This window comes from Rissa tridactyla, chromosome 10, assembly GCF_028500815.1.
Source record: "Rissa tridactyla isolate bRisTri1 chromosome 10, bRisTri1.patW.cur.20221130, whole genome shotgun sequence".
NCBI lineage: Eukaryota > Metazoa > Chordata > Aves > Charadriiformes > Laridae > Rissa > Rissa tridactyla.
The window spans coordinates 8403569-8429336 of record NC_071475.1 but is presented as its reverse complement, the minus strand read 5'-3'; the positions used below and the strand labels follow the sequence as shown (position 1 = coordinate 8429336).

At 40.5% G+C, this 25768-nt stretch overlaps 1 protein-coding gene across 5 annotated transcripts in view; it reads right to left on the bottom strand.

The window, feature by feature from the left end:
- ATXN7 (ataxin 7) overlaps positions 1-25768 on the bottom strand; it is an 86371-nt gene that overhangs the window by 7023 nt on the left and 53580 nt on the right. For all 5 annotated transcript variants that reach the window (XM_054216531.1, XM_054216532.1, XM_054216533.1 and 2 more), the window contains 3 exons: positions 2585-2837; positions 1628-1890; positions 768-850 (listed from right to left, as the gene is read on the bottom strand). In XM_054216531.1, coding sequence (XP_054072506.1) covers positions 768-850; positions 1628-1890; positions 2585-2837 — 599 coding nt within the window. The remainder of the gene's footprint in view (positions 1-767; positions 851-1627; positions 1891-2584; positions 2838-25768) is intronic.

The window sequence follows — 25768 nt, the reverse complement described above, 5'->3', positions numbered from 1 at the left end:
GGGTCGTTAGTACCAGCTTCATTTACCTTTGTTCCGTAGGTGGTTTATTTACCAGATGCTTCCCCTACTGACAGGTTAGCTGCTTTGCAGGAAAACAGCTAAATGGTACACAATTGCAGGGGATCTGGATTTTTCGTTCCTCGGGACTAAGCAATACCTCTCTGTCCCCCAAAATTTTTGAGCCAGGGGAAACGCTTCATCTGACTGAAGGTTTTTACGGCTTGTTTAATTTAGAGTGTGACTCTAATCCGTGGCTTTTTCAGAAGACTCATTTCTGAGTTGGCCCTATTTACACAAATACCTCCTAAGTATCTGCTTCAGATTCTGCTGGGGGGAAAGCAGGGGATGTGAAAGGGGAGGAGCTTTATTTATTGAAATCCTGCATAAGCAAATAATACTTTTAATGCTTATGAGGAATTTTAAAATTCATGATCTATGACCCAAAGGTTTTCCCTAAAAAGAACAACGCGCCGGGCCCCTACTACCTACATGAGGAGTAACATCATCTGTCCCACGTCAACATCCACGTTTAAAAGGTTTATACAAAAATACAAATCTCCAGGTTACTTTAAGAAATATGTTTTTGAAAAAATAATTAACAACTTTGAAAACAATCCCTTCTTGGTTCTGGGCAACACGTTTTGAGAGGTACCATTTACAGTGGTAACTACTGCCAGCAAAAATTTGTAGTTTTCTGTTTTCTATCATATTCCTCAGGAAAATGAATTAAAACTTTACACGATCTTATCGTGATTAAGATATCCTACCTTGCATGTCAAAGACCTAGTACAAGGTTTCCTGGTTTCCACATCAATGACACCACAGTATATATCAGGATCAAATTCTCTCTCTGTCAAAGGCACACAGTATTGAAAAGTTATCAAAAGACATTTTGAAATACTAATGTTTATTTTCATTATAAAAATTAACTATTTTGGAAACCGTTTTCAAATGTAACGCAGGCAAGTGTACAAATAAAAATGCACAATGAAATTGTACAAATAAAATTTTCTGCGCTCTCAGCAAGTTTATGGTGTGCTGAAATACAGATCTTAAGTCCACCAACTGAATAGAGAAATTTACAGCCGCAAGGGACCCCAAAGGAGGAGCAGATCCTGCACGTTAGGATTAGAGGTCACCATCAATGCGAACTGTGACAAACAAATGGGGGTTTCTTTGTTGTTGCTTTTGGTGCTAAGACCTTTTCTACCATTCTACTAACACTCAAAGTTATTGTGTTTTAAAAGTGTAAAGAGCAGACTGGGTTTACATTTTTGAGTTTATGAGGTGCTAGCTGTTCCATTTTCTATATATATTTGGACCTTCCATATAGTAAGAAGGAAAAGAAAAATCTTTAAAGATAGTAGAAGTGCGCAATTTTAAAACTAGGAATTGACAGGCCTTTGACGTTTGCATGGTTTCTGAAAGCAATAGCCCCATTTCAGGTTGTTTGCATCCTTTAAGAGTATGTCAAGTTATAGATCTAAATTCTAATACATAAAACGTACCTAATTACAAGTAACAGTGTTATAAAAGTGTTCAATTTACTTCTGAAACTTTTTTCTATATATTCTATATAGAAACACTACTAAGAGGAACACAGCAAATAATAATTAAAAACAATTACCTGACAATCTTTTATGTAAAAATTTCCTATTATTTGTATTTTCTTCAGGTTTCTTTTCCAAAAATGGAGGCACAGAGAGAAGACCTTTACCATTCAGTATCTGTCCAGGGGAAGGCAAGGGTGGCTTTGGTATTGAGGGACAATTAAGGCCAGTCTTTATTGAGGAACTCACAGTAGTAGAACAAGTTGGACCAACAGCAGCTTTCAGTTGGGCACCATCTATCTTTGGATGAATCTTTTCCACTTTGACAGATGGAGTCATACTATTATTTACAAAAAACAAAGGGGGGAAAATTGAAAATTATAGTAGTAAATTATCAGAAAATACTTAAAATATGTTATTACTCAACAATACGCTGATCTATGCACAATGCAAATAAACGTAGACCTTCCTCCTTTATTCCCAGTTTTCTTACTCGTATCTTTTTTATTTTCACATTTTTTACGATGTCCCTTCTGTCCTCTTTTCCCCATTTCCTTGTTAAGTATTTCAGGGAGTCATCAGGGACTTCAGAAACTGTTATTTGGATTTACGGATACAGCATACCACCAAAGCAACTGCAACGGGCCTGGTATGTCCAGTGAGAAATGTCCCGTTCTGTGACAGTAAATTATATTATCAGGTTTGCAATCTCATGTGTGCAGGTCAAAAATCACCTGAACCAGAGCTAAAACTCCCTTATGATCAAAGTATGTTGATTAGATCAAAGAATTAAGAGCCCCTAGTACAATGACCTTTATCATAGTGATTTAAGATGCAGCTTTGCAAGAGTTCTTGTTCAACACAGTCCTGAGTATTATCTATAATCGTAGACTAGGCTGCTGGAAGAGATCGGGAGGAGTTTACAGTGAGTATCTCTTAAACGAAAAACCCTCTGAAACAAAAGGAAATTCTACTGATATAGCAGTGTCTACGCAAGTAATAACATTTAATTCTTTGTCAAAACGCATACTCACATTTTATCATGGGGAACTTTGCTATGCTGTACCGAATGCATTAACCTGTTGTTTCCGCTGATCTGCAGCTTGTCTTTGGGTGATTTCAACAACTTGGAATTTGATGATGGTGCACTAGTACCTCCACTGGATGAACGATTGCTCCCACTTCCACTGCTACCTTTGTTTTTTGAAGGGAAAGATGGAATGAGGGAAAATACTGAAGAGGAGGGAGGAGTCAAAGGCGGCTTGCTGGAGGAGCTGTGTCTTCTTTCTGGAAAGGAGGGAAAAAAGGCGTGTTTAAGCTCCCATACAGAAACAGTTCTTAAATGCTTCCATGTTGTCATTTACTCCATTAACATTTTTCCTTTATTGGCTTGGGAGGTCCCCTGCCACACACAGAGCATAGAGGATTCAAGTCTTGCTGTAATCCATGGGGCTCCACTCATTGCTGGTCCCGAGCCGGTTACAGGAGTCTCTCTTAACTTTGGGAGCCACCAAAGCTTAGCTTTTAATAATGCTCCCCACTCTCTCTCCATCTTAAAGAACAAGAAAATGAGAATCAGACCTAGACCTCAGACACACAAAGCAGAGAGACCCCTATCCTCAGGCCAAGGAAGCTTAAATATCACATTTCCTCAAAGGCTATCAATTCTCTGTATGTCTCCTAAGGGTCAAAATTATATTGGAGCCAACATTTTAACTTTCACTTCATGACAACCCTTTGGTATGGTCTAATAGACCTTCAGTGAAAAAAGACCCTGAGAACAGCAGCTCAAGCATTGATCTACATTGGGTTTTGGGGTGTTGTAGCCTTTGTTTTGATTTTTTTTCTTCTTATTAATTCTATAGGATTTCCATTTAGGAACAACATCAACAACTCCTCAAAAGGAGCAACAGATATTCTTCCACCAAAAAAAATAATAAATCTGACCATTTGAATTAGAAGTGATCAGGTTCCATCAATGAACGTGTTTGAAAAGGAACTATTTAATTAACATTAAACCATTAACATTAATGTATTGCTGGCACTGTTTCAGTTTAAATGGTATATATTATACAGGTGGTTTTTTGGAACAATGAATTCTCAGTCACAAAACACCTGACAGCTTCAGGGAGTACCCCGCTCTGCCTACACACGGACACGTTAATTGACTGCTTGCTTGACTGATACTTGGACACCTGTGATTCCTCGATGATCTGTGTAATCAACACCTGCTTAAGAGACATGTCTGGCAATCAACTATATGCAAACCACAGATCTAAGAGAGAACCAAGAATTAGCAGGGCTATCAGGGAGTGGAAAGGCACCTTCCCCCTCCACAGCGGTAACACCTCTTTCTCAGCCAAGTATTGTTAAAAGTGCCCAAATCCACCACCCATCAATCCCAGGATCAGCCTACAGATTTTGACTTAAGTATACTTAAATTGCCAAAGAAGCAGGCTACTCATGAACCTGCAATGACGACAGCCAAGAGTGAAAGGCAAGTCCAGTGCAACCTGTACGGAAATCTGTAACGCTCTGGAAAATGTAAATTCATACATCCGTGTCCTGCTTATATGATCCATTTCCCCCAAATCCCAAATACAGCAATCATATGCCACTCAGACGATGACCAACCAGGACTCCGTCGGTATCTGGAAGCCATGGAACACGACAGCACCAACTCCGCACCCATGTCCTTGGGTGCATCACCTGCTGCAGGACCGTAACAGAGCGCGAGAGCAATAGCCGGGGGAAAAAGTCAAGCTGCTCCAGCAGTGCAAGAGGAAGACAGAGGAATCTAACACCTGGCAAGCTAATTTCTTAAGAGGTGGGGAAGCAGCATTTTAAATATGTTCATTAGCTCGGGGGGGGGAAAATAAAATGAAAGAGCACAGAGCTTAGATGAGGAACCTCCAGTCAAGAAACGATCTTGGAGACTGAACCGAGTGATGTGTTTTTCCTCTGTTTAACTGCAAAATGGATGCAAACTACCCAACGAACCTCCTGCAAATGAGTCATCACTTCTTAATTAGTATTTACCAAAAAGCTCCGAGAGGTTAGGTGAAATGCTCAACAGAAGTACGTAACAAACGCTGCAACTGATCACCTGTCTCAAGAAACAACTGCTTTAAAATGATAGTATGTAGAACAACTAGTTATCGGTGATGTTCAAAACCACCTACTCAGTTCTCCAGGTGCCACTGAAGAGTTTGTAAGTGAAGTATGTTTGCACATTTATGTTCTAGTAAATGGCTGTGCTTCTAATATGCCATACCACTTATTGCCAAACAGCTTTTTATAGCAACGGCAAGAATCCCTGAGCACCTCCGATAAGTTACTATTTGAGAGCCATTAGTTCAGCGATGCTACACCCTGTGAGATTACTCTGCGAGATAATGAGAGAAATTGCTCAATACCCTTCCACCTTCCGTATATTTAGAAAATTCAAAGTCCAAGTTCTTATCGCAGTTACGAATAATCTCTAATAATCCAGTGGATGACTAATGCAATCTTTGGGAGTTTGTTTTGATATTTTCTTTTGAAGGAAAAGAGGGTGTTACTTCCCTGGAGAAAAAACCTGGCAGGTGAGAAGAGAAAGGGACTAGAATAAGACTGAGTACCTCCTTGCATCCCATCATTAGGAATAAACTAGACAAAATATTAATCTGAGCTATTAATCCAAATGATATGAACACTTCTTTTCGAGCAATTTTAACTGGTACTCTACTCTTCTGGTACTAAACTGAGATGTGACTAACTACTATTTGCATGAATGTCTCACAGCACCAGTGAGTTAATATAAAAAGAAACTGTTTTAAGCTGCTGATAATCAAAAAATTTGACCTAAGAGAACTCTGGCTAATGGCTGATCACACACCAAGATTACTGTCTACCTGTGAGAGACAATTTCCATTCTACAGACAGACGGATGATTCGGAACACACAAAGCCAAATAAGCTTTTTCTGTACTTTTGGGACAATTTCTGAAAGAGATGATATAATAATTTAAGTCTGTGAAACCTTCACTCGCTCGTCCTGTATGTAGCCACGACTTGTGTAGCTTATCAACAAAATGAGAAGACTTTTCAGCTAATTTTTCATAAACTGCCTGGACCTCGTTTCACGTTGATTTACGTACAAGTAGAGGTAGGGCTGCTACTAGGATTTGCTTGTATTTGATGTTTCAATCTTTTCAGAAAATTCATGTTTTTAAGTGAAATCTGCTTAGGGTCTGTTTTGTAAACCATCTGAAGGCTACCGATGTCTCCTTTTATTGGGGAAAGCTAATATTATTTTTGAAACCAGATGTGTGTCAAGCATGGCACACTTGCTCTACTGAATGTATTTATTGACAGACTGACACAGGCTTTTAATGGAAAAATTACTACACAAACTGTCACCGAATAATCAAGACCACCATGCTTATTATGCTAGGCATATTATAATGATAAATTCTACTAATCATCTGCCAATCTAATATGGTTCCCATTTGCCATTAACTCTGACTCAGCCTGAAAACATTTTAAAATATAATTATCTCCAGGTGTTCAGTTTTCAAATTTTAAAAGTTAGCACTCACGTCCCTTCCCTTCACATAACTCTTGAAAGAAAAAACATTTTTTTTATGTCATGATTGCTTTTACAACACATCAAAGTGGTATTTCAAATACTGCACCTGTGTGCCACGGTTCTAAACTCTAAAATTTGGGGGGGAGTATTTTATTTCTTTTTTTTTTTTAGTTTTTGTTGTTGTTGTTTATTCTTCATTTTTGTTTTTTTAAACATCAGAAAGATGCAAGTTTTGACTTTGGACAAAGAATCAGAAAGTCTTCCTTGATGCCACAGCACTGGGCAGAATCTGACCTAAAATGAAAGCTGCATTCAACACTAAACCTGAACAAATAAACTCCTCCCTAAATATCTTTGTATTTATATAACGTCTTTGTGACCCTAAGGAGAAGGGCTGCACAGAGCACTAGAAAGCTGTGAAAAGAGATGGCAATCCCAGCTCAGTGACTGAGATATCTGTTAACTATCAGTTTGGAAAAATACAGCGATAGTTCGTGCACTACTGGACTTACGGTTGAGCAAGAATTATATACGCAGACTGCCAAAGCACACAGAGCTTCCTGATAAAAGGGATATTGAGAATTTAAATCTCTTCAGGAGCTTTAAAAAAAAATAAAAAATTAACCAGCTTCACTTGGCCCTTAGTCTGGCTGCCAATCTTCTTGTGTTTAAAAAAAAAAAAAAAAAAAAAAAAAATCTTATTTTCCATTGTATTTTTCCCTCTAAACATGGACTGATTTCTGACAAAACACAAAAAACGTAACCTGGAAGGGGAAGACAAAAAGGGGAAAGAAAAAAAGAAAGCTTCTCACCATGTTTGGCTACTACTTATTCTTCCATCAATGAGTAAACACTTGGACTTACTGTGCTTTATAACCTTATTTCTGTATTAGAATAAAAGAAGATATCCTTTTATAGAGAAAAATATTCTGGTTTTCATAAAATGCTACTTTCTTTGCTGTATGCTTAACAACAACAACAAAAATATGTTAAGAGTAAAAATAGTCTTAAAATTTTTCAAAATGTTCCTCACAGGTCTACACTTAGTTCCCAAAATCTAGGAAGCATTTTGTGCTGTTCGTTCTCTCTGGGCATCAATTAATAGCTTTGGGCAGCAAATACAAGATGTACAGATCAAATTTCATAAACTCTTTTTTCTTTTTTTTTTTTTTTTAATACTGGCTTCTTACACAAGTACTGGGCAAAAAGTCAAAGTGACCTGTGTCAGTGGGAGCAGAGCCGTCATTAAAAGTGAAGCACACCCATTTGAGCACACACAAGTTTAGTTCAGTGAAACACGTTGCAGCTTCAGTTAATATTCAGAAAAACAGTTTTTAAGACAGGTTAGCCTGGGGGTAAGAGCATCACTCAGACTGCAGAATTAAATCTGTATATTGAAACACAGCACGAAGACAACTTTATGTTTCAGTAATTATTATTTCACATATCTGTCTCACCTAAAGTATAAGCATGATAAAAGTGCAACTTAAAACAAACTTATCTTTTTTTTCCCCCCATCATACACAGCTACTGTTTGGCTTGTCGTTTGAGAAATTATTTACTAGAGCTATATTAGAACAAACATCTTTTACCTGAGGATAAAATTTATTTTCTCTCAGTGTGACTGTTACATTTCTAGAGTAATTGCGGAGAGCTAATTTACTTGATCTTCTAATTTCTCCAGACGGATGAGATCCGTGGCGTGACAGGGGAGCACAGACTGTGACACTGCCCTGGCAGGGCACCTCACCCTGACTATAGATATTACGGCAGCAAGCAACTAAAATCCCTTTTGCGGCTCTAACGCAAATGCCTGTGTCAGGCTCTGATCCACCATCCCTCTGACCTCACTGTGACAGCGAAAAAAGAAAGAAGTTAGATCCATGAGGATTTTGCAGGGGAAGCTCGGGAGCTAAAGCAATTACGGGCATAGCAGGCAAATTACTCTTCCTTCGCTGCCATCCTGGCAGGGTGCAGCTGCTTGGGAGCAACCGCCTGTGCAGGATCTTCATCTGCTGCTCACTCACTTATTGCTGCTTCATTATCCTGCTCTAATCACCGGGCCTAGATACCAAGGATTCTGCCTTAATCTTCCACTGATGTCCTTTTAATCATCCCATCAGTTCTGCTTGCACTGTAAGTCAGGATGAGGTCGCTCCATCTTCCGTTGTCTGGTGTTTAAGTTTACACCCTTAGCTGAGCAGGCAGCATCTAAGCAAAGTTATACTTTTCACTCCAGCAAGAAAGTTATAGAAAAGAACATTTCTGGAGTCCAAGCTATGAGTATGACAGACTGCCAAGGCTTGATTGGCACCAGCACAATCTGCCATGTCTCGAGCGAGAATTCTTCTTACTATTTCATAAAAAACCACTGCTTCGCGACTGGCAGCTGATATTATGGTTTATCACTCAGTGTTAGCTGAGAGATACCACTAAGAGAATCTGACTGATAGTCACGTATGCTTACGGCACTCCATTCACAGAGAAATAACACTTTAGCAGAAGAGAAAGGGAGGAAAAAAAAGGAAGTATATAATTTATATTGCAGGATACCGAATGCAGGACAGGGTGGCACATACATTGCTTTATGTATTTACATCACTTACCACAATGGTCTTCCTTATCTTGACCAGAGTTGTTCCTCAATATTATAAATAAGTAGTAATAGGTATAAACTAATTACCTAAGGAATAGGTTTTATATAATATCTGTTATACAGACTATGGCCAAGTTGGCAATACTGATGCAACTTTATGCCCTGCACTCCCTCACTTCAAAAGTATTCAGCACAATTGCAGTACAGACTGTTGTTATCGGTGTAGATACCATCATGTAAAGATGCAGTTAAGCTACAATGATAGAATGTGTTTCTTCTCAAAAATCTATAAAAATGCAATACTTAGCCAATTTTGAAGAGCGTATTTTAAAACCCAAAGGTGACCTCCAGAACTTGAGACGTTAACAGGTTTGCTTTGCCTAGCAGAGATTTAAAAGATGCTGGTTTATGTTTTTACGTTACATCGTCACCACGTACATGCTACAGCATTGTTCAAAGACAGTCTTACATTCACATTGAGACGGTGAATACACAAGAAGATAAAATAACCTTCTTAGGGGCAAAAGATAGAACTGAAGTCACACAGTGCAGAGCAAAGCATAATCGCAGAGATCGATGATTTTTAAAATTCCCTTGAAAATGCTCTTTCACATGAAAGTAATTTGTGGGGGCTTCAGCTTGGTAAGCGCCATGCAATGTTTATGCTCTCCCACAAAAGAAAATTATCTTCCTCTCAGAAAATCCTTTGTTGAAGCCAACAGACAAATAAAGCAAATACATCAAGACCTTTCTAATTGCTGACGAGGTACGCTCCAAAATTATTTGTTAGTTCCTAGAACATTTTTACCTCTCAAATGAGGGCTGCGCCACCACTAAGCTTTACACGTCATCTCGTTTCTGCATCTTTGTTAAACAGCAGCGTTGGTGTGTGCACTCCCAGCACTCCTCCTCGGGACGAAGGTCCCACTGTTCCAAGTACAAATTCCTGCACCATTCCCTTCTCAATTACCTTCAAAACACACACTACAAGTTTCCCTAAAAAGCATATAAAATCTGGCTATGCTTTCAACTAGGGTGCACTGATTTATTACAAAACCGCATAATTATAGAGAACAATTTTTTTCTTAAGATATGCTTTGGTTACAAACGCTCAGTTCAGAGCCCAAAGCTCTCATACACAGAAATATTTGGGTTTCAGTGTATCACTCCAGTTCTGAAATCCCTTCACAGTAATTCACACCAATTTAAGACAAGTAAATAAAACATATCCGGATGTTTCTGATGGTCCAGCACATTTCACTAATCTTCCTCCTGAAATCCAAACTTCAACGCAACCAAAAGCCACTGATGGTTTTGAATGATGTATTTTTACTTTAACTAAAAGTTTCATGTAACCTACTTCCTGTGAGTCCCGAAGTCCTAGACTGGCAGATTTTAGCTCAACTTTCACTTTGGTTTGTTTTTAAAATCAGGTTTACCAGAGCAATTCACAGGAAACGTGAGCAAAGTTGGGAACTGGAAAACATCCTCTGAGAAGTATTCCTGGCTCTCGTCTCCCCCAGCCTCACCGCGCCACTTCGACCCCTCTGAAGTTTCCCAACATTTCAATTTGAACATTTGCAACTTATTTACTCAACTCCCAAGAGGTGTTATGATGGTTAGTCAACCACATCCCTTTGAACAGGAACAGAATGCAAACATTAGCTATTATTATTATTTTGCTCATTTCATTACAGTAGTTAAGGAGAAGCACTGGCTACTTTTAAGACTGTAAAACCAATTACTTGACTTCCGATTTCTAAATACGTACATTTATAATTTTTCGCGAGATTTACTTTAGACAACCAAAATCCACTCACAAGTGATCACTGTGCAACATACGTTAGATAAAGGAGCGTGAAATTCTGCGTAACCAGGGTCACAGTTTTGTTTCCACTATTGAAGAAAATAGAGGGAGGAGTGAAAAGCAGGGAATTTTCACTAGTAAGATTCTTAATGCCAACTTCAATACTTTAACATCATATTTCAAAAAGGAGATGATCCTGTAACTATGATTTAGGGTATTTAAATTACGCTTTTCAAAGAGTACAACTACAGTGCAGCCAGGATGGTGGTGTAATTCTCTAATGGCACCAAAGTAACGGGGCAGGAACGGCCACCTCCACTATGGTTCCCTGCTGCAAAATGGCCCCGGACCCCGCACAGCTCCCCTGCCCCGATGAGATTAACACCACAGAAAGGAGGGCGAGCAGCAGATTGCAAACACAGTTATTAAGAACCTAGCAAAATAAAATGTATTTAAATAAATAACCTTCAAGTACATCCCTTTCTCTAGCACCGCCTCTCCACAACTCTCTGTATGCTACTAAAGCTAGTTTTTCAATTTTTCCATATTTGTTACTAATCCTTTCAAAACCCCTTGTATTCAGCGCACGAGTAGTTCTGTAATCAATTTCCACAGGATTTAAGATTCCTCTTTAAAATACACAGGGTTTGCCCCCACGAGATGGAAAACAGCCTTTGAAGCACAAACCAATCCACACTGTCACCCCAAGCCTGCAGACAGACGGGGGTTTTGCTGTGTCGCGCAATGGCAAACCGGATTTAGGGATGCTCCCACCAGGTTTGTTTCAGCTGTTCGGAGCCTCCTAGAGACCAGTAAAACCCTCAAGAGCAATGTCGGAAAACTAACAGAGGCAGGACATTAAATTATTTACAGAGCAGAACCAGAAGCAAAATGGAGCCAGGGAGACTGGCTGTTGGGAGGTCTCCTTTGTCACCCAGAGGAGGATGTTGGCCCCATCTTTCTCCGTCCCCCTCTTCGCTCAGGTAAACCCAAAAGCGAGGGCTTTAACATCTCAAAAAGACTCTGGCATAATATGCAAGATCAAACTTCTGGAACGCTTTCCCGAGCGACTTCCAAGAGGTAGAGGAAAGGACAGATTTCTCGCCAGGGAACCGGCCCTGGACCTTTGGGTCTGTAGCTGTCTTGTAAATCTGTCAAGCGCTGGAATATAAATTGTAAAGTTATTACAGAAGGACAGTAGAGTGTCTTAGATGGTAATCGGGCCATGAAGAGATTATAATGTCCACATCATGAGCACTAATCTCTGTGTAGCCTGTTGACGACATGACAATACCTGCACTGTCTGATTAAAAAGCAAGTATTGACTAAATCCTTTTTTGCTATTAAAAAAATTTGTAATTTGGAAAACAACTCTGGAGAAGGCTCAGTGACAATAAACAAAAATATCAAACAAAGGAAACCAGCACAGATCAGCATCGTATGAAGATACAGCATGGGTCAGCTTCCTCAAAAACACAGCTGGAAAACTGGTGTCCCATATACACTTACTCTGAATGACACTAAAGAAAAGCTTCAGTTTTTCAAAACGAGCATACAGCAAATTAAAAATAAAATAATTAAAAAAACATTATTCCAAACTTTTAATAAAAAGTTGAATAAATAGAAGTTTAATAAAGAATTGTGTGTTGAAACCATGGGAATAAAGAATTAAGGGAAGGGCCACCACCTAATTTCTGACTATTTTTTTTCCTCTCTCTTTTTTTTCTCCTTTCTACCCAGAAATCATGTTTACACCTTTAATACCATGTACTTCCCCTTCAGCATCACCAATACTCCTTACAAGGCCTTATCACATAGTATCATAATATTGCGTAACGTATTCAGATGAGTTCACATATCCAAATGTCTGTCTAGCTTTCATCTTGCTAACGCTTCTATTCAAAGCCATAATCAGGAATTTTAATGTTTTCCCCTGTAGCTATTTCTTTACATGTAGCAAACTTCAATCATCATATGTTGACTTTCAGACTCCGCTCCGCTACAAAAAATTATGCTGACATTGAAAACTTGCTTAAAAGCTGTTAGTGAACCAAAATACAAAGCGGGTTATGGGCTAACTGATAAAATTTCTGCAGAGGGGTGTAAAAAAGAAAAAAAAAAAATAAATCTTGAAATGGAAAGCTCTCCATATGAAAGAGATCAAGAAGAGAGAATTGACTTTGTTTTGAGCAGGAGAATAAGAGGAAATATCACAGGATATACAAAAATAGTAGTGTCGGCTAAGTAAATCACATTCTTTGATTTTGTCATTAGGAAATGACAGGATAAAAAGACAATGAGCACAAATATTTTTCTTACGTACTGTGTGACTAATGAGTGACATCCACTGCCACCCGAATGAAAGCTTTGTAAGATTAAAAAAAAAAAAAAAAAAAAAAAAGAGATAAGCAGGTACATGGGTACTTATAAGTAGCCACACGCCAACTACAAGAGCCCCTCCTCTCCCCCGAGGTGTCACTGCTCACGGCAGCAGGAGGAAACGCTGAGTGACGGAGCAGGGAAGGACGCTCCTGTCGCTATCTCTGACATTACCCGTCTCTCACCTCTGTTTCCGCATGTACGGCACCGACCGCGCGCACCCTGTGGGTGTGACAAACGGGACAAAAGCGTTACCGAGCCTCTGTACCTATGGGCAGTGCCCCCGTGCAGGAAAATCTCGTGGGGGAAATGAGAACGGAGTGAGGGATCCAGGCCGGGCTCCCTTCTGTCCACGTCTTTAAACACAAGAAATGTTGAACTTTTTCAGGATGGAAAATGAAGACGGGAAGCAAACCTGGGGTAGGGCGAATTGCAGTATTTTTAAAGGATGTTTCAGGAGTCGAGTAACTTCCCAAAATTTGAAATATCTTGGAACATAAGTACTCAATCTGTAACATCAATGGATAACAGAGAATAAATATTTTGGTTTCCTGTTTTAACTCAGGTCCTTACGTTATTTTACACTGATTTAATGTTTTTAGGCATTAGTCATTTTTTCAATTATAAAAAAGGATCATAACAGCTTATTTCATTAACACTGGTCAATCACAATTGGCATGAAACAACTGTTTTCATGTTTAAAAACACTGACCATGTTAACTATACACTAATTAAAATTTTACAGCAGCATTAGCACAGCAAAGTCTCACAGAAATCACTAATACAGTCAAACGAGGGCAAGAACCCACTGTGCTTGCACAATAATGTCTTTCAAATTAAATAAACCAGCCTTTTCACATTACACTTTGAAAGACCCAAGCAATGCTGTAATTAGGATGTGCTAACTAAAATGTTTGTGCAAGTTTAACCTCTTAAATAAAAACACAACTGAACTTGACACATCCAGGCTGCGCCTGCGTTTCCCGTTTCCTCCAAAACGGAGCTGTAATGGCACAGACCATCCTGCCCACGGCCAGCCATCCGCAGACCCGTAACAAGGAATGTATTTGCCCTCTGATTTATAAATTACACGGATGAGCGCACTCAGGAAAACAAGCTAAAACGAACACGGTCTTAATAGTTTCTTTCTTTAATTAGCTCTTTGATTAACAGTCGCTAATCCATCCAGAGGCCTGAGAGGATTGCAATCGGCTGTCTATGTTTTTATTGCTGTTTTCTCCCTTTCTCCACTTTATCTGCCAGAGCCGTGGCTTCGGAGCGCTTTTTGAGGATTTCAAGTTCCTGCGGACTGTGTCTGGAGCGGGGCCAGGCAGCGCGGGTGACATTTCAGCAGGGCTCATGCCGGCCGCTTGCAGCACATAATCCCTCGCTGCGAGATGATCCACGGCGCTCGCCGAACTCTGCCGAGGCCTTGTGACACCCGTGGGCAACGCCACCATCCACGCCAGGCCATCTGGCCACCGGTGCTGGGGTCCGGCAAGCATCAGGCACCCTGCGTCAAACAGCTGCCCCCGGCTTCTGGCCAGCCTCAGCTTGCCCTACAAGCCTGCTGCCAACCACGGGCACTGGGGCCACCGAGGTGGCATCAGCACCGGTCAGATACGGCCATGGCAGGACACCACGTGCATGAAGGCTAATCCCCTCTGTGATTCCCCCGGTGAGCTGCCAGGCCCGTGCTGGCAGCACTGGGATGGTTCCTCCAGCGGACGGTTCCTCCAGGTTGGGACAGCTCCCCTGCGGCTGCATCACCCAGCCTGGGGACATCCAGCATCCCCAGAGCTGCAGCTCCCAGGGATGTCGGTGGCCAGGGGGGACACGGCCCCTCCCGCCCCGGAGACACTCCTGTATTTACACATTCACTCTGGTATTTACTGTCCTGATCTTCCAGATCATCCTTGACATCCTAAATTTCCAGGCTCTGAGGTGTGAACGTCATGGTCTGATTTCCACCCAAAGTCAGCACATGGATACTGAAATCTAATTTTTACCTAATTACTAATTTATGGACCACTTCCTAAGTAATCACTTGTAAAAATTACAGTGTATCTGCTGACAAAAAAAAAAGAGTAAGAAGAAACAGCTTGCTATTGGTTTAAATTACCATAATCAAACTTGAAATTCCTGGTCTTTCCTCCATTATTGAATTACACCCAAAGTCGTTTTTAAAACCAAGCCAGACACTTTTTTCAATAAAAAGTTTGCCAAGAGGAAAGGCAGTTAGCTTGTACAAACGCCTTTGTGTACTAGTATCAGTGTGTTAGCATATTACTCTCTTTTCATTACGAAGGGTCAAGCAGAAGCAGGGAGCACCATTTCAGCAGACTGGGTTTTGTTTGGGTCGGTTTTTTTTTTCCTTTTTTTTAAAGGAACATACAGAAACCTGGAGACCACTGCTCCCATTAACAAGCTTAGAAATGAATACCAAATCTTAAGCTACAAATACTAAATACGACCTTTCCCATGTCTACGCACTCAGAATACGAGGCAGCAACCGGTTCCTCTTTTGCTCTGAATTTCGAGAGAAGTTGACAGCTCATGTCACCTACCCATTAATTGTTAAGGACAACTCAGGAACACAAAGACATTTCCTTGGATTAAGCTGGTTTTAAAAGACATCTCCTTCCATTGCTAAAATTAGTACCAGAGGCATGTGTGTTTTTGGAGGATTTGTTTTTATTGTATACTCTTTTACTTGACACCCATAATTAAAACTGGGTAAGTCTCCAACAGATTTTAGTGGTTCAGAAAATTCTTTACTTTAAAACTACCTCGTGGGGAACCAGCATCGATGTGTTTGTTTTCTTACCAACTATATTTTGCCCTTGCTTAGTCTTTGATTTGGTCTAGTCTTATTTTAGGACCAAAAGGGCGAGTAACGTTTTTTTTGGGGTTTTTTTTGTTTGTTTTTTTTTTTTTTTTTTTTTTTTTTTTTTTTGCTTTTTCCACAAATAAACCGACCAAGATCAGGCAATTTAATTCCCATGTGGAACAATACAGAAAAGCTGTCTTCCTTCTGAGTGAGAACAAAGAGCCCCATCGCTAAGAAACCCCGGCAGCTGGGCGTCAAGGCAGGAGCTGGAATGGAAAGGAGAGGCATGACGGAACATTCTCCCGGAGAGAAAACAGCAACGGCCCACAGGAAGGCACACAATGGCCGAGAGAGAACGCCACAAGATTTTATGCTTCCTTATGCTATAGCAGCAGCATAGATGCCATCCCTCTCAATCTGTGCATTTGTTTTTATTTACTGTTTTCCAATGAGTAAAGGCTTCTAAGTAACTTCATACAGTAAACATTCGAGGGGTTTCACCTTGAAATGGATTGATGCACGGGCCACAGTTAAGTCACATGCTGCAACTGTATTCTGACAAACGCAAAAGTAATTTTACTTAATGTGGTAAAACCAACCCATTATATAAGCCAATGAAATTATGAAGTTCTTTTCCTGGTGCTAAATATCATAAGAGGTTTTAAGTTTTATTTTCTATCAACTTTCTATCAACTACTTAAAGTCATTACAAAAAAATCCCCAAAACACCAACAGCATTAGATTGAATATAAACACTTGTATCATCAGTTAATACCTGAGTTCAGAGGCCTAAAATTAGCCTTGCCAGCTGTGATAATACTTTCTGCAGCTACATGCACAAAGGGACGTACACCTGCGCACGCTGCTCGCTCCCAGGGAATGAGGCCGAAGGGACGGGACTCCCGCTCGAGCGCCAGCTCAGAAGGACAGGACAGGCAGGGCAGAAGGGACAGAAGCAGCTCAATATGCACCGCTGCAGAAAACCTAATTCCCAGCCTTTGGTGTCGCAAGATCATCCGGGAAGGACAACTTGAATTGTGTAGAAACCATGTAGGAAGTTTCCTTCCTACTACTTAAGATAATGTAAAGAAGAGCGTCAACCCTCTCCTTTCTTCTTTTCCTCACTGAACACATGTAACGTGAAAAGATATTTACCTCATGTGTGATGTTATCACTACGTACACACATACAGTAGCTCCCGAGTATGAATGAGTTCTACATAATGTTAAGAAATACCTAAAAAATATATCTAAAATAATCATTCTACAACCTGAATTATTCTGCACATTTTGCATTGCCAAAAAAATAGTTTTTAAGATTGGCTAGAGGATGTTTAATCTTTTACTTACATTATATTTTCTTTTCTGGTTTTGCGAAGTGAGATAAATGCAGCTCTAGTGTGTCTCCTTCCACTTATCTACATTGTAGTGTTCTGTATTTTGAAATGATAGGTTAATTTTAAGAAAATGTGAGAGCTGGATTTGAGGTGGTGTACCCTCCTGCCCCCCGCCCCACACCGACACATGTCCTAAAGATACCGGGGTTTATCATTAGCATTAAAATCAGCATTCAGACAGCAAAGGTAGGACCTCTCAGTGCTCTTATGGAAAGAGGGCAGGAAGATCTTCCCTGGCCGGTCATCACGTGCACACTCCAGCCTAGCTGCGGCATGCCTATGTCATAGTAAACTGGCAGGAAAAAAAAAAAAAAAACAAACAGGAAAAAAAAAAAAGAGGCAAAACATGCCCTGAAACCTGAAGCTATGTGTGCGCATCGAGCAGGAGGTGTTGCAACGGGTGGGAGAGCAATGGCAAAATACACAGGACAAAGCCACAGACAACCAGGCTTCATTATCTCCACTGCACACGGAACAACTCGTTTATCCTTTCGCAAAATTCAGCAATCTCAGGCACCAGTTTCCCAATCGCGTTCAGCTGCTGCAGGCTAACGCCGCCACTGCAGAAAGCATCCCTGCCCTCTCCCCCAATCCCGACCGCTCCGCTTCTGCCTTCCCACCATCTGCTCTCTCCGTAACAAAGAGCAAAACCATCCCTTCAAAGACCTGACAGTCTCACAAACCGCAAACCTTCCCGTGCCAAAGCTCGCAATTAACAGAGCGAGGACCAGCAAGAATTAAAGTGTGACTTGATCCCAGGGAACGGTCTGGAGGCCTGAGCAACTGGGGATGACAAAGAACTGGGTTGTGAGCTGCAGGAGTGATCAGTTTGCCAGTTCCTAGTTTTGAGGGTACATAAAAAAAAAAAAAAAATAATTGAGATTTCCAAGGAATTTCATCTGATTGATATCAACACTGCATAAGCCGGGCTTGCTTACACTGCTGCCTGCTTATGTTTACATTTAGTACTGTCTAACATGATTTTGTTGTAAATATTTTGCTTTAAAGAGATTGTTTGGTTACTAGCTACTATTATTACTCTTCCTGGAAGGAAGAGAATGATGGGCCTTGAGCCAACACCAAAATTCTTCAAGTTGATCAATCGAGAACTCCAGCGTGGTTACTTGGAAAACCAACTTGGCTGCTATGGGGGTGCACGGAAAGAACACTGCCACGCGCTGTGTGACACCACGAAACCAGCCTTAGGTGAAGGGAGCAGCAAAATTCATATCAAAAGTAGTGCTACTGTCTTGTATTTAAGGCTTTGTGTGTCCTTTTTTCTAAAGCTGGGAATGAGTGCTCCAAAGTACCATCATGAATGAAATTCCCAGAACCTCCAGAACCATGGGGCAACAGATTTTGAAATCAGTGGATTTTTCCTCTCTAGCAGCTGCCACTTTGGAGAGTGTCTAACGTGCTACAGAAAACACAAATATATTGGGCAAGATTTCTAGTTTTGGTGTTTTATTTTCCAAGTGAGCATGCTTAGAAGTTTCTCAGGTTTCAGAAAAGTGGAGAGTCTCCAAAATAAAATGGATGACTGAGTACAGAGGAACAACTTGACGGGTTGCGCAATCAAGTGACAGCATTTTATGCCTTAGTATAAACTCCACTTACACAACGTGCTTGTTTACACCAGAAATACAAAATATAACTGCTACCCATATCATACACGCGTACACACCGAGAGCAAAGGCTGAAAATGCCTTCTATATAGACTTATGCTATTTTCAGGGACTAAAAACCAGAAAAAGACATTTAGTATGTTAGATTTCAAGCGTATAGCCACAGCTATTGTGGACCACTGCCACCTGGATAACTGGGCCAGGGCAGAGGAAATAGCAAGCAGCCCAGGAGCTCGTCAGGGCTTTCAGCACGTCCTAACTACCTGCCAAGCCTCCAGCCTCCCCGGGTACATTCTTGTGGTCCCACAAAAAGGTGACGGGTATGGTCCTACAGGTCAATACCCATCCTCATTCTGAACACCGATTGATCCTACGGAGAGCATGCTGGACGGAGAAAGGAACTGGCCACTACCAAAATTAAGTGACGCTAGCTGTCATTCTCAATCGTGACAAATGAGATGTGAGCATCAAGCCTTACAATACTATGCACATGTTTACACCACTTCTATGGCTACACCAAAGCAGTCATGGGTATTTTTAGAAGCTGGCCAGTGGATAGCTTTGTGACCCACATGATCTTTGGTCAAAGAGTACATGGCACTATGATGGGGAAGGGACTGAACTGTGGCAGTTTTAAAACCTTTCCTTTGACCTTAGAGGCCAGGAGAGGGCCAGCATGGCATGCTTCCAGGCTTATACATGGTTACGCACGGCCTGTCAGAAGCTGTAAGCCAAAATGAAACTGAAGAAAATGAGAGTGCTAGCGAGTCCCATGCCAATGATGAGAAGGGCCAGAGCCCTACAGAGTACTGTAAGGCTTCTCATTGTGATCTAGAAAAGCAAAAGAAATGAAAACAACTACTTCACTAAGTCCATCCTAATGCAGCAGAACATCAAAATGCTTAGCCTAGGAACTCAAATGAAGTCTTCAGCCATGCAGTAACAAAGAAGACACAGCCAATTTTCCTCTTAGCAAGGAGAGAAGCTATGAATTCCATGTGAGTGTCTATGGACAATAATTAACAGCTCTTAAAATTATCCAAGTATATCACACGAAACTTCAGATCAGCTCAAATCCAGCTCTACAAATAATCCACAAATATCTGAAAGCTTCAGGCTCAAAGGTGGGAGGGCACACTGGAAGGGGTACACCTTCTACCTACCCCACAGAATTAGCAGAAACACACAGCCCTTTTCCCAGAGCCAGACGTGACAAACAGGTTCTGTGCAACCTGCAGGGTCACACATAGAGGACACGGCACAATGCAACTTCTGCCTGGCCGAGGAAGAAAATCCTATGGGGTAAAAACATAAGAAGGTGATCTGGCTAAAAGAGAAGGCTTCCTTGTGAAAAGCTACTTTATATAGAATTGTGAGTTAAAGCTTTTCTGACAATCTTGCCAAACAACGAGGAAAAACTCAGTTATATAGGAACTGCTTCAGCCCTCCAGGAGCCTGGTCTAATTGCATCCTTCACAAACCAGCGTAAAGAGTGAGAGTTTCATACCAACACGGGCAACTCATTATCTGGGGAACACAGAACAGAGGACAAGAACCTCTTGATGACGGCTCCTCTTTCTCTAATACAACCTGGGGAAAGAAGTTAAAATGTAATTGCAACCTTTGTGGCCAGCAGCGATCTCAGATATTGCAGAAGTTGTATGAGGCAGCAAAATAGGCAAAGTTTATTAGGAGTTTACATATTAGACACAGGGATGGCCTTTTCTCCTACATCAATTTGCTATTGTTCAAAGGATTACCCTGTTGCCCTGCTGCACGACAACTGGAGGAACATCTACATAAATTATAAAGTAAAAATATTGATTTTTATACAAGCATTACATTATGGTTTTATCAGTAGCAGACAATAGGGTTTGGAAGTATTTTGGCTGTTACTGCCCGACAGCTAATGATGGCCTATTTAGTCAATAATAATATCACAGACTTATTTATCTATCTCTGTTATTTTTTACATCTTTAGAAGATATCTGTAATTGTTTTCAAGTTTCACATTGTTATGGAGCTCTTATAGAGCTGGGTACTGCAAGAGCTGATCCAAGACTGCTACTGAAAAGCTGTTTGAATCTTTTTGTTACGGGTAGACACAACACAACATTTACGAATCTGAATTGACTTCAAGGCCATTTACATTACTTGGATATAATTACTTAGTTTTAAACTGAATTAAGCCTAATGAGGAACTTAAAAAGTTGGCGTTAATTGTGCTCTTTTGAAAGTGAATTTCAGTCTGCATTTTTTAACTTACTATGCAAATCGTGTGGTTATTGATTGCTATTCATCAATAAACTTACAGGTTTCATTATATACAAAGTGTTATACACTCCCTCTTCTGGTAATATCTTAAAAACACAGTTTGTAGACTTTATGTGTATTAAATGTTAGATTTTAAGTGATCATATTGCCTGGAAGAAAACCCACCAAAGCGGTATCACGTCAAATTTGTTTTTAAAAAGCCAGCAAACCAGTCACCAAAAACGAGGGAGTAAATAAATAACAGGTGAAAATTACTTGAGATAATGCCTAAGTAAACTACATAGCAGCCTACCTACTTTGTAGCTGTGCCTAAAACCAAAATGTTATCGGTATCTTTTAATTTGGTAAGAATAATATTGTCTCAAGTTTTTCCAAAAGCACAACGCTCACATACACGCCAGGTTACCGTTTGGTGTACTATTGCTGTAGGGGAGAATAGAGTTTTCAGAATGCTGCCTACTTCTCCTGAGGCAGCAGATGGAGAAGTTCCTACAAAACACTGCTTTTATGTAGGTCCAGCATGGGTAACCGTCTTCCATCTTTTTCTCTCAGCTTGTAGAGAACTGGTGGGCATTCCTCTTACTGCAAAAGCCGTGTGAAAGCTACACGTACAGCCCATGCACCTCCTACTCTCTAAATAATATTATTTAGAGTACGGAAAATAAGACTTTTTAAATAATTTGAGAGTCCAGCAAAAAACAGTAAAAGGGATGTGTAAGAAAGCAAGCACAAGACGACCCATTAATAAGCGCACATACATGCATATATCCACCTATGTCCTTGACGGTCAGTGCCTCATAAAGCCGGGAGAGGTGTCTCAAGTAGGACGCACCGTTGTTCCCCCTTGCCCCCCACCAAAATGTGCAAAATCCCAGAATGCCATGACGTCACACAAACCACACTAATAAGCATTGCTGCCAAATCATTAAGAGGAAAAACTAGTAAAAAAAGCTTTTGTTTGTTTCACCCTGTTAAACATCTCCTTTCTTTTACTTTCCCCCCCTCAACACAGAGCAATAAAACCAGCCCCATACCTACTTCATTCTCCCTCCTGCAAGGTCATTTTCTCCTACCTTCCTTATTTAGCTTCCTCCTTATTGTCTTCATCCGTTTCTTTTCATATGTGTTTTACTTAAGTTCTTTGTTTTACATTTCCCCTTTTAGCTATTCCCCCGCGTCCTCTCTTTCCCCTCCTCAGCCACACACCCCCCCAGACTGCAAACCACTTAATTCCAGCTGTGCTGAACCAGCCCTGCCAAAGCTGCCCCCCTCCTGCCCGCTGCCACCCCAGCCAGGTGCTGCACAGCTCTGCGCTGGCAACAGTGGTATCTTGGCAAAAAAATTAATGCAATTGATGGCTATTGATGAGATTTCCTATCTGACCTTTGTAGCTGCAGAGAAAAAAAGACTATGTGCAAATCCTCTCTCTTCCAAGTGCAGCAATTGTTTGAGAGTCGGATGGTGGGATGAGAGGGTACAGTCTGTGCCACTTGAAACTATGTGCTTCCATGGAAAGAAAAAAAAAAAAAAAGGGCAAAAAACAACCCAAACTATTTTGTTCATGGCAGTTCAATACTCAACACTGTTTTACAAGCTTCCCGGAATACTTCTGCCTGGAATCATGAAGCGCTGTGGTGTTCATCTGGGGTTTTGCAGTTCTTGGAATAATCTACACAGTTCATAAGAACACATACTTCTCCCCCAAAAATAAATTAGGAAGTCCTTATAAATAATTGATCTGCACATGGTTAGCTTTTGAAAGTAAATTACTCCTAGTAGTTTAATTTCCAACACCAAGTTCACATCTCGATGGCTCTGACACATTCACAACTCTCCTCCACAACGGCAGCAGTCCTGCCTTTTTTTTTTTTTTTTTTTTTTTTTTTTTTTTTTTTTTTTAAAAGCCCTGTTCAGGCTTCTTCCACCTCCCCAGCTCTTAAACAGGTTGCAGCTTCATTCTTCTGCGCTCAGCTTCGGGCTGCGTGCCAAACCCTGTGTGCCCACGGCCTGCCCTCGCAATGCGGGCCACCTCCACTGGCCCCGCTCCAGCCTGAAGGAGTGGCTTAGGCGTTAGAAAGAACCCTTTTAGCTGGGAAGGAAGCCTTCCAAGGATACGGAGCATGTAAGCCGACGCAGAACAGCCTTCCCTGAACCTGCATAAAGTCCGAAATGATGGTTATGACAGCTGCATTCTGCTCCACGTGCTGTTTCATCACTCAAAATGGATTTTGAATGATGAAACCTAACACTGACTTTTAGATTGGTTAACTCTCTCATTGTCAATCATTTTTAATCGTAGACCTGATGCAACTATTCCAGCTGGCTTCTTCCAAAGTGAAGCTGTAGTCAAATATACGCAACAGCTGCTTTGTATTAGAACTACTTGTTCTCTTTAGATCTTACTCAGATCTATTGATCAATACACTAACGTTCTCCCTCTTGCTGGACAACTATTTCTGTAAGCGACAGTGAATGCCGCACTGCTTCCTCTTTTCCCACAAAGATAAATATCTTTGTTTTCTTTCTTTGCACTTGTTCTTCCCTCTCAATGTTTACCTCGAAAAGGGAGCAGTCGGTCCCAGTCTCCAAATGCCTGGCAAGAAGATCACTGTAAGAGAACAGCATTCTCATGGAACCCTTGGATAATTTTGTGTGTTAGCCTTCTTCCAAAATACTTCAACATTTTAGTAAGAGTAGAATTAAAAAAAAAAATATATGCTCTACCCAGCAAATAATAAAACACAAGGATTTCTGCACGTAGGTCTTTTGCTATGGCAGAATAGCATGAAATTTGATTCATGCTAATCAAAGGTAAGAAAAGCCAAAAGCACACCAAAGGACTTTTAGAATTTGAAATATTTTAGCACTTATGGTGCTGTAGGTAGAATAATGTGAGTTACACGGTAAGCGGTAAACTGAACACTGAATTTCTTTTTTAAATCTGAAACTGAACATCACCTTTTTCTGTTAGCTGATACTTAAAAGTTGCTTTATGTCTTCAACTAAAGGTTGACAAATCCATGTACCCACAAAAAGGAGGAAGTTTCACTAGAAATCCGCCATCAACTTCTCAAACAGACTCCCTAGGCTTTCATGTAATAAACAAAGACCACAGCCATTAACCTTACAAAAATAACCTTCTGCACGTGAACCGTTTGCAATGTTACGATTAACCGCAGCACCTACTTCATCGCTTCTTAAAATCTGCACGGCAGAACTTGTTTGTGACTTTAAATCCCAAATAGCACATTTAGTATTCAGCTCATGGCTTTGGGGTACACATTTCAAACCCCAAAATATATTTACAGAGTTTCTTTCCAGGTGGTAATACTTCCTTATTTAACAATACATTATTTAAAAATAACTAAATAATCAGCTGAGAAGTTTTTTTCTGAAACGAATCCTGTGCTGACCTCTGAGCCCATTCCCTTCTGGGAATATGCCAAGATGGTTCTTGCAAAAGCTACAGAATTTCTCAAATCTCTGCCAAGAAGAAATTAAACTAGTTGTTGCTGGACCCGGAGACTAAGATCCAACTCCTGGAATCCAGACTGCGCGAACTACTGTGAGAGGGCTGTGTATTTAAACAGAAGCTGCTGAAGCTGCCAATGATAATTTGTTAAATCATATACATCAACTCCAGCCATAATATGCCAAATACCACCTGTGCACGTTTGGCAACACGCTTTGCAGATTACTCCAGCACATCTGTGACACACCACATAATATTCAAGTTTTATTTTGTTTATTAGACTACTACATAAGATTACTGATACCCAAGAAAATTCCTGTGATTTAAATAAAACGTTTTCATACCGCTTTAAAAAGACATTAGCGAACAGTGGACACTTAATTGCTGAAACAAATTGCTTGCTGCCAAAAGTATGCAGGCCATAATGAAAGCTTATCCCTTCAAAATGCAGATGAGCTCAGGCAATCTCCTGTGAGGAAAAAAAACAAAACAAAACCAAAAAAACCCCCAACACAAAACAAAACAAAAAACCCCACCAAACAACAAACCCCAAAATCCTCAGGTCCAATGGCTTTGGAACAAGATTCAGCACATTCCATTCTTTTCCTATCTGCTTCAAATGCTGCCTCGTACAGACACTTTATCTTTGACTTGGTAATCCATGCTAAACACTCTCTATTCTATTCTAAACAAACACCATCTGCAGAACTTCGAAAAATAAAACTTAAAAATATTAAATACCCATGTTAGATTTTTCAGAACAATTAGCTGATGCCAAGTTTGAGATAACAGAAAGAGGGTAGGACAAATTCAGTTCGGTGCACAGTACATCAGAAGAAACCAAATATGTAACGCTGCAGGGACTCTAGTACTTAAATTACATATGATAGAACATCCGAAATACAAAAGCATATTAGCAGGGATAGTTAACGGATCATTTATCCCAATTAAAATCACAGTAAATATCACATGTTCTCTCAGAATCCAAGCACTTAACACCAACACCAGAAGAGCCCCTTAGGACTAGCCAAAGCAGTAAACCTGCTAACTAAAGGTGGGTGTGAGAACCGGCTGCGGGAGGAAGGAGTACAGTTATACAATTAGATGAAGGAGATTCAGGAGAGCCCTGACGCTGACTTGCAGGATGGAGCCAAGTAACACAAGCGACCATCTTTTTCTACTGTCAGGATCTTCCCTCTGAGTCTCTCCGTGCTCAGTATCAGGTTGTGTGATGACCTCCTCTATTCCAATCTCACAGCTTCCTAGAAAT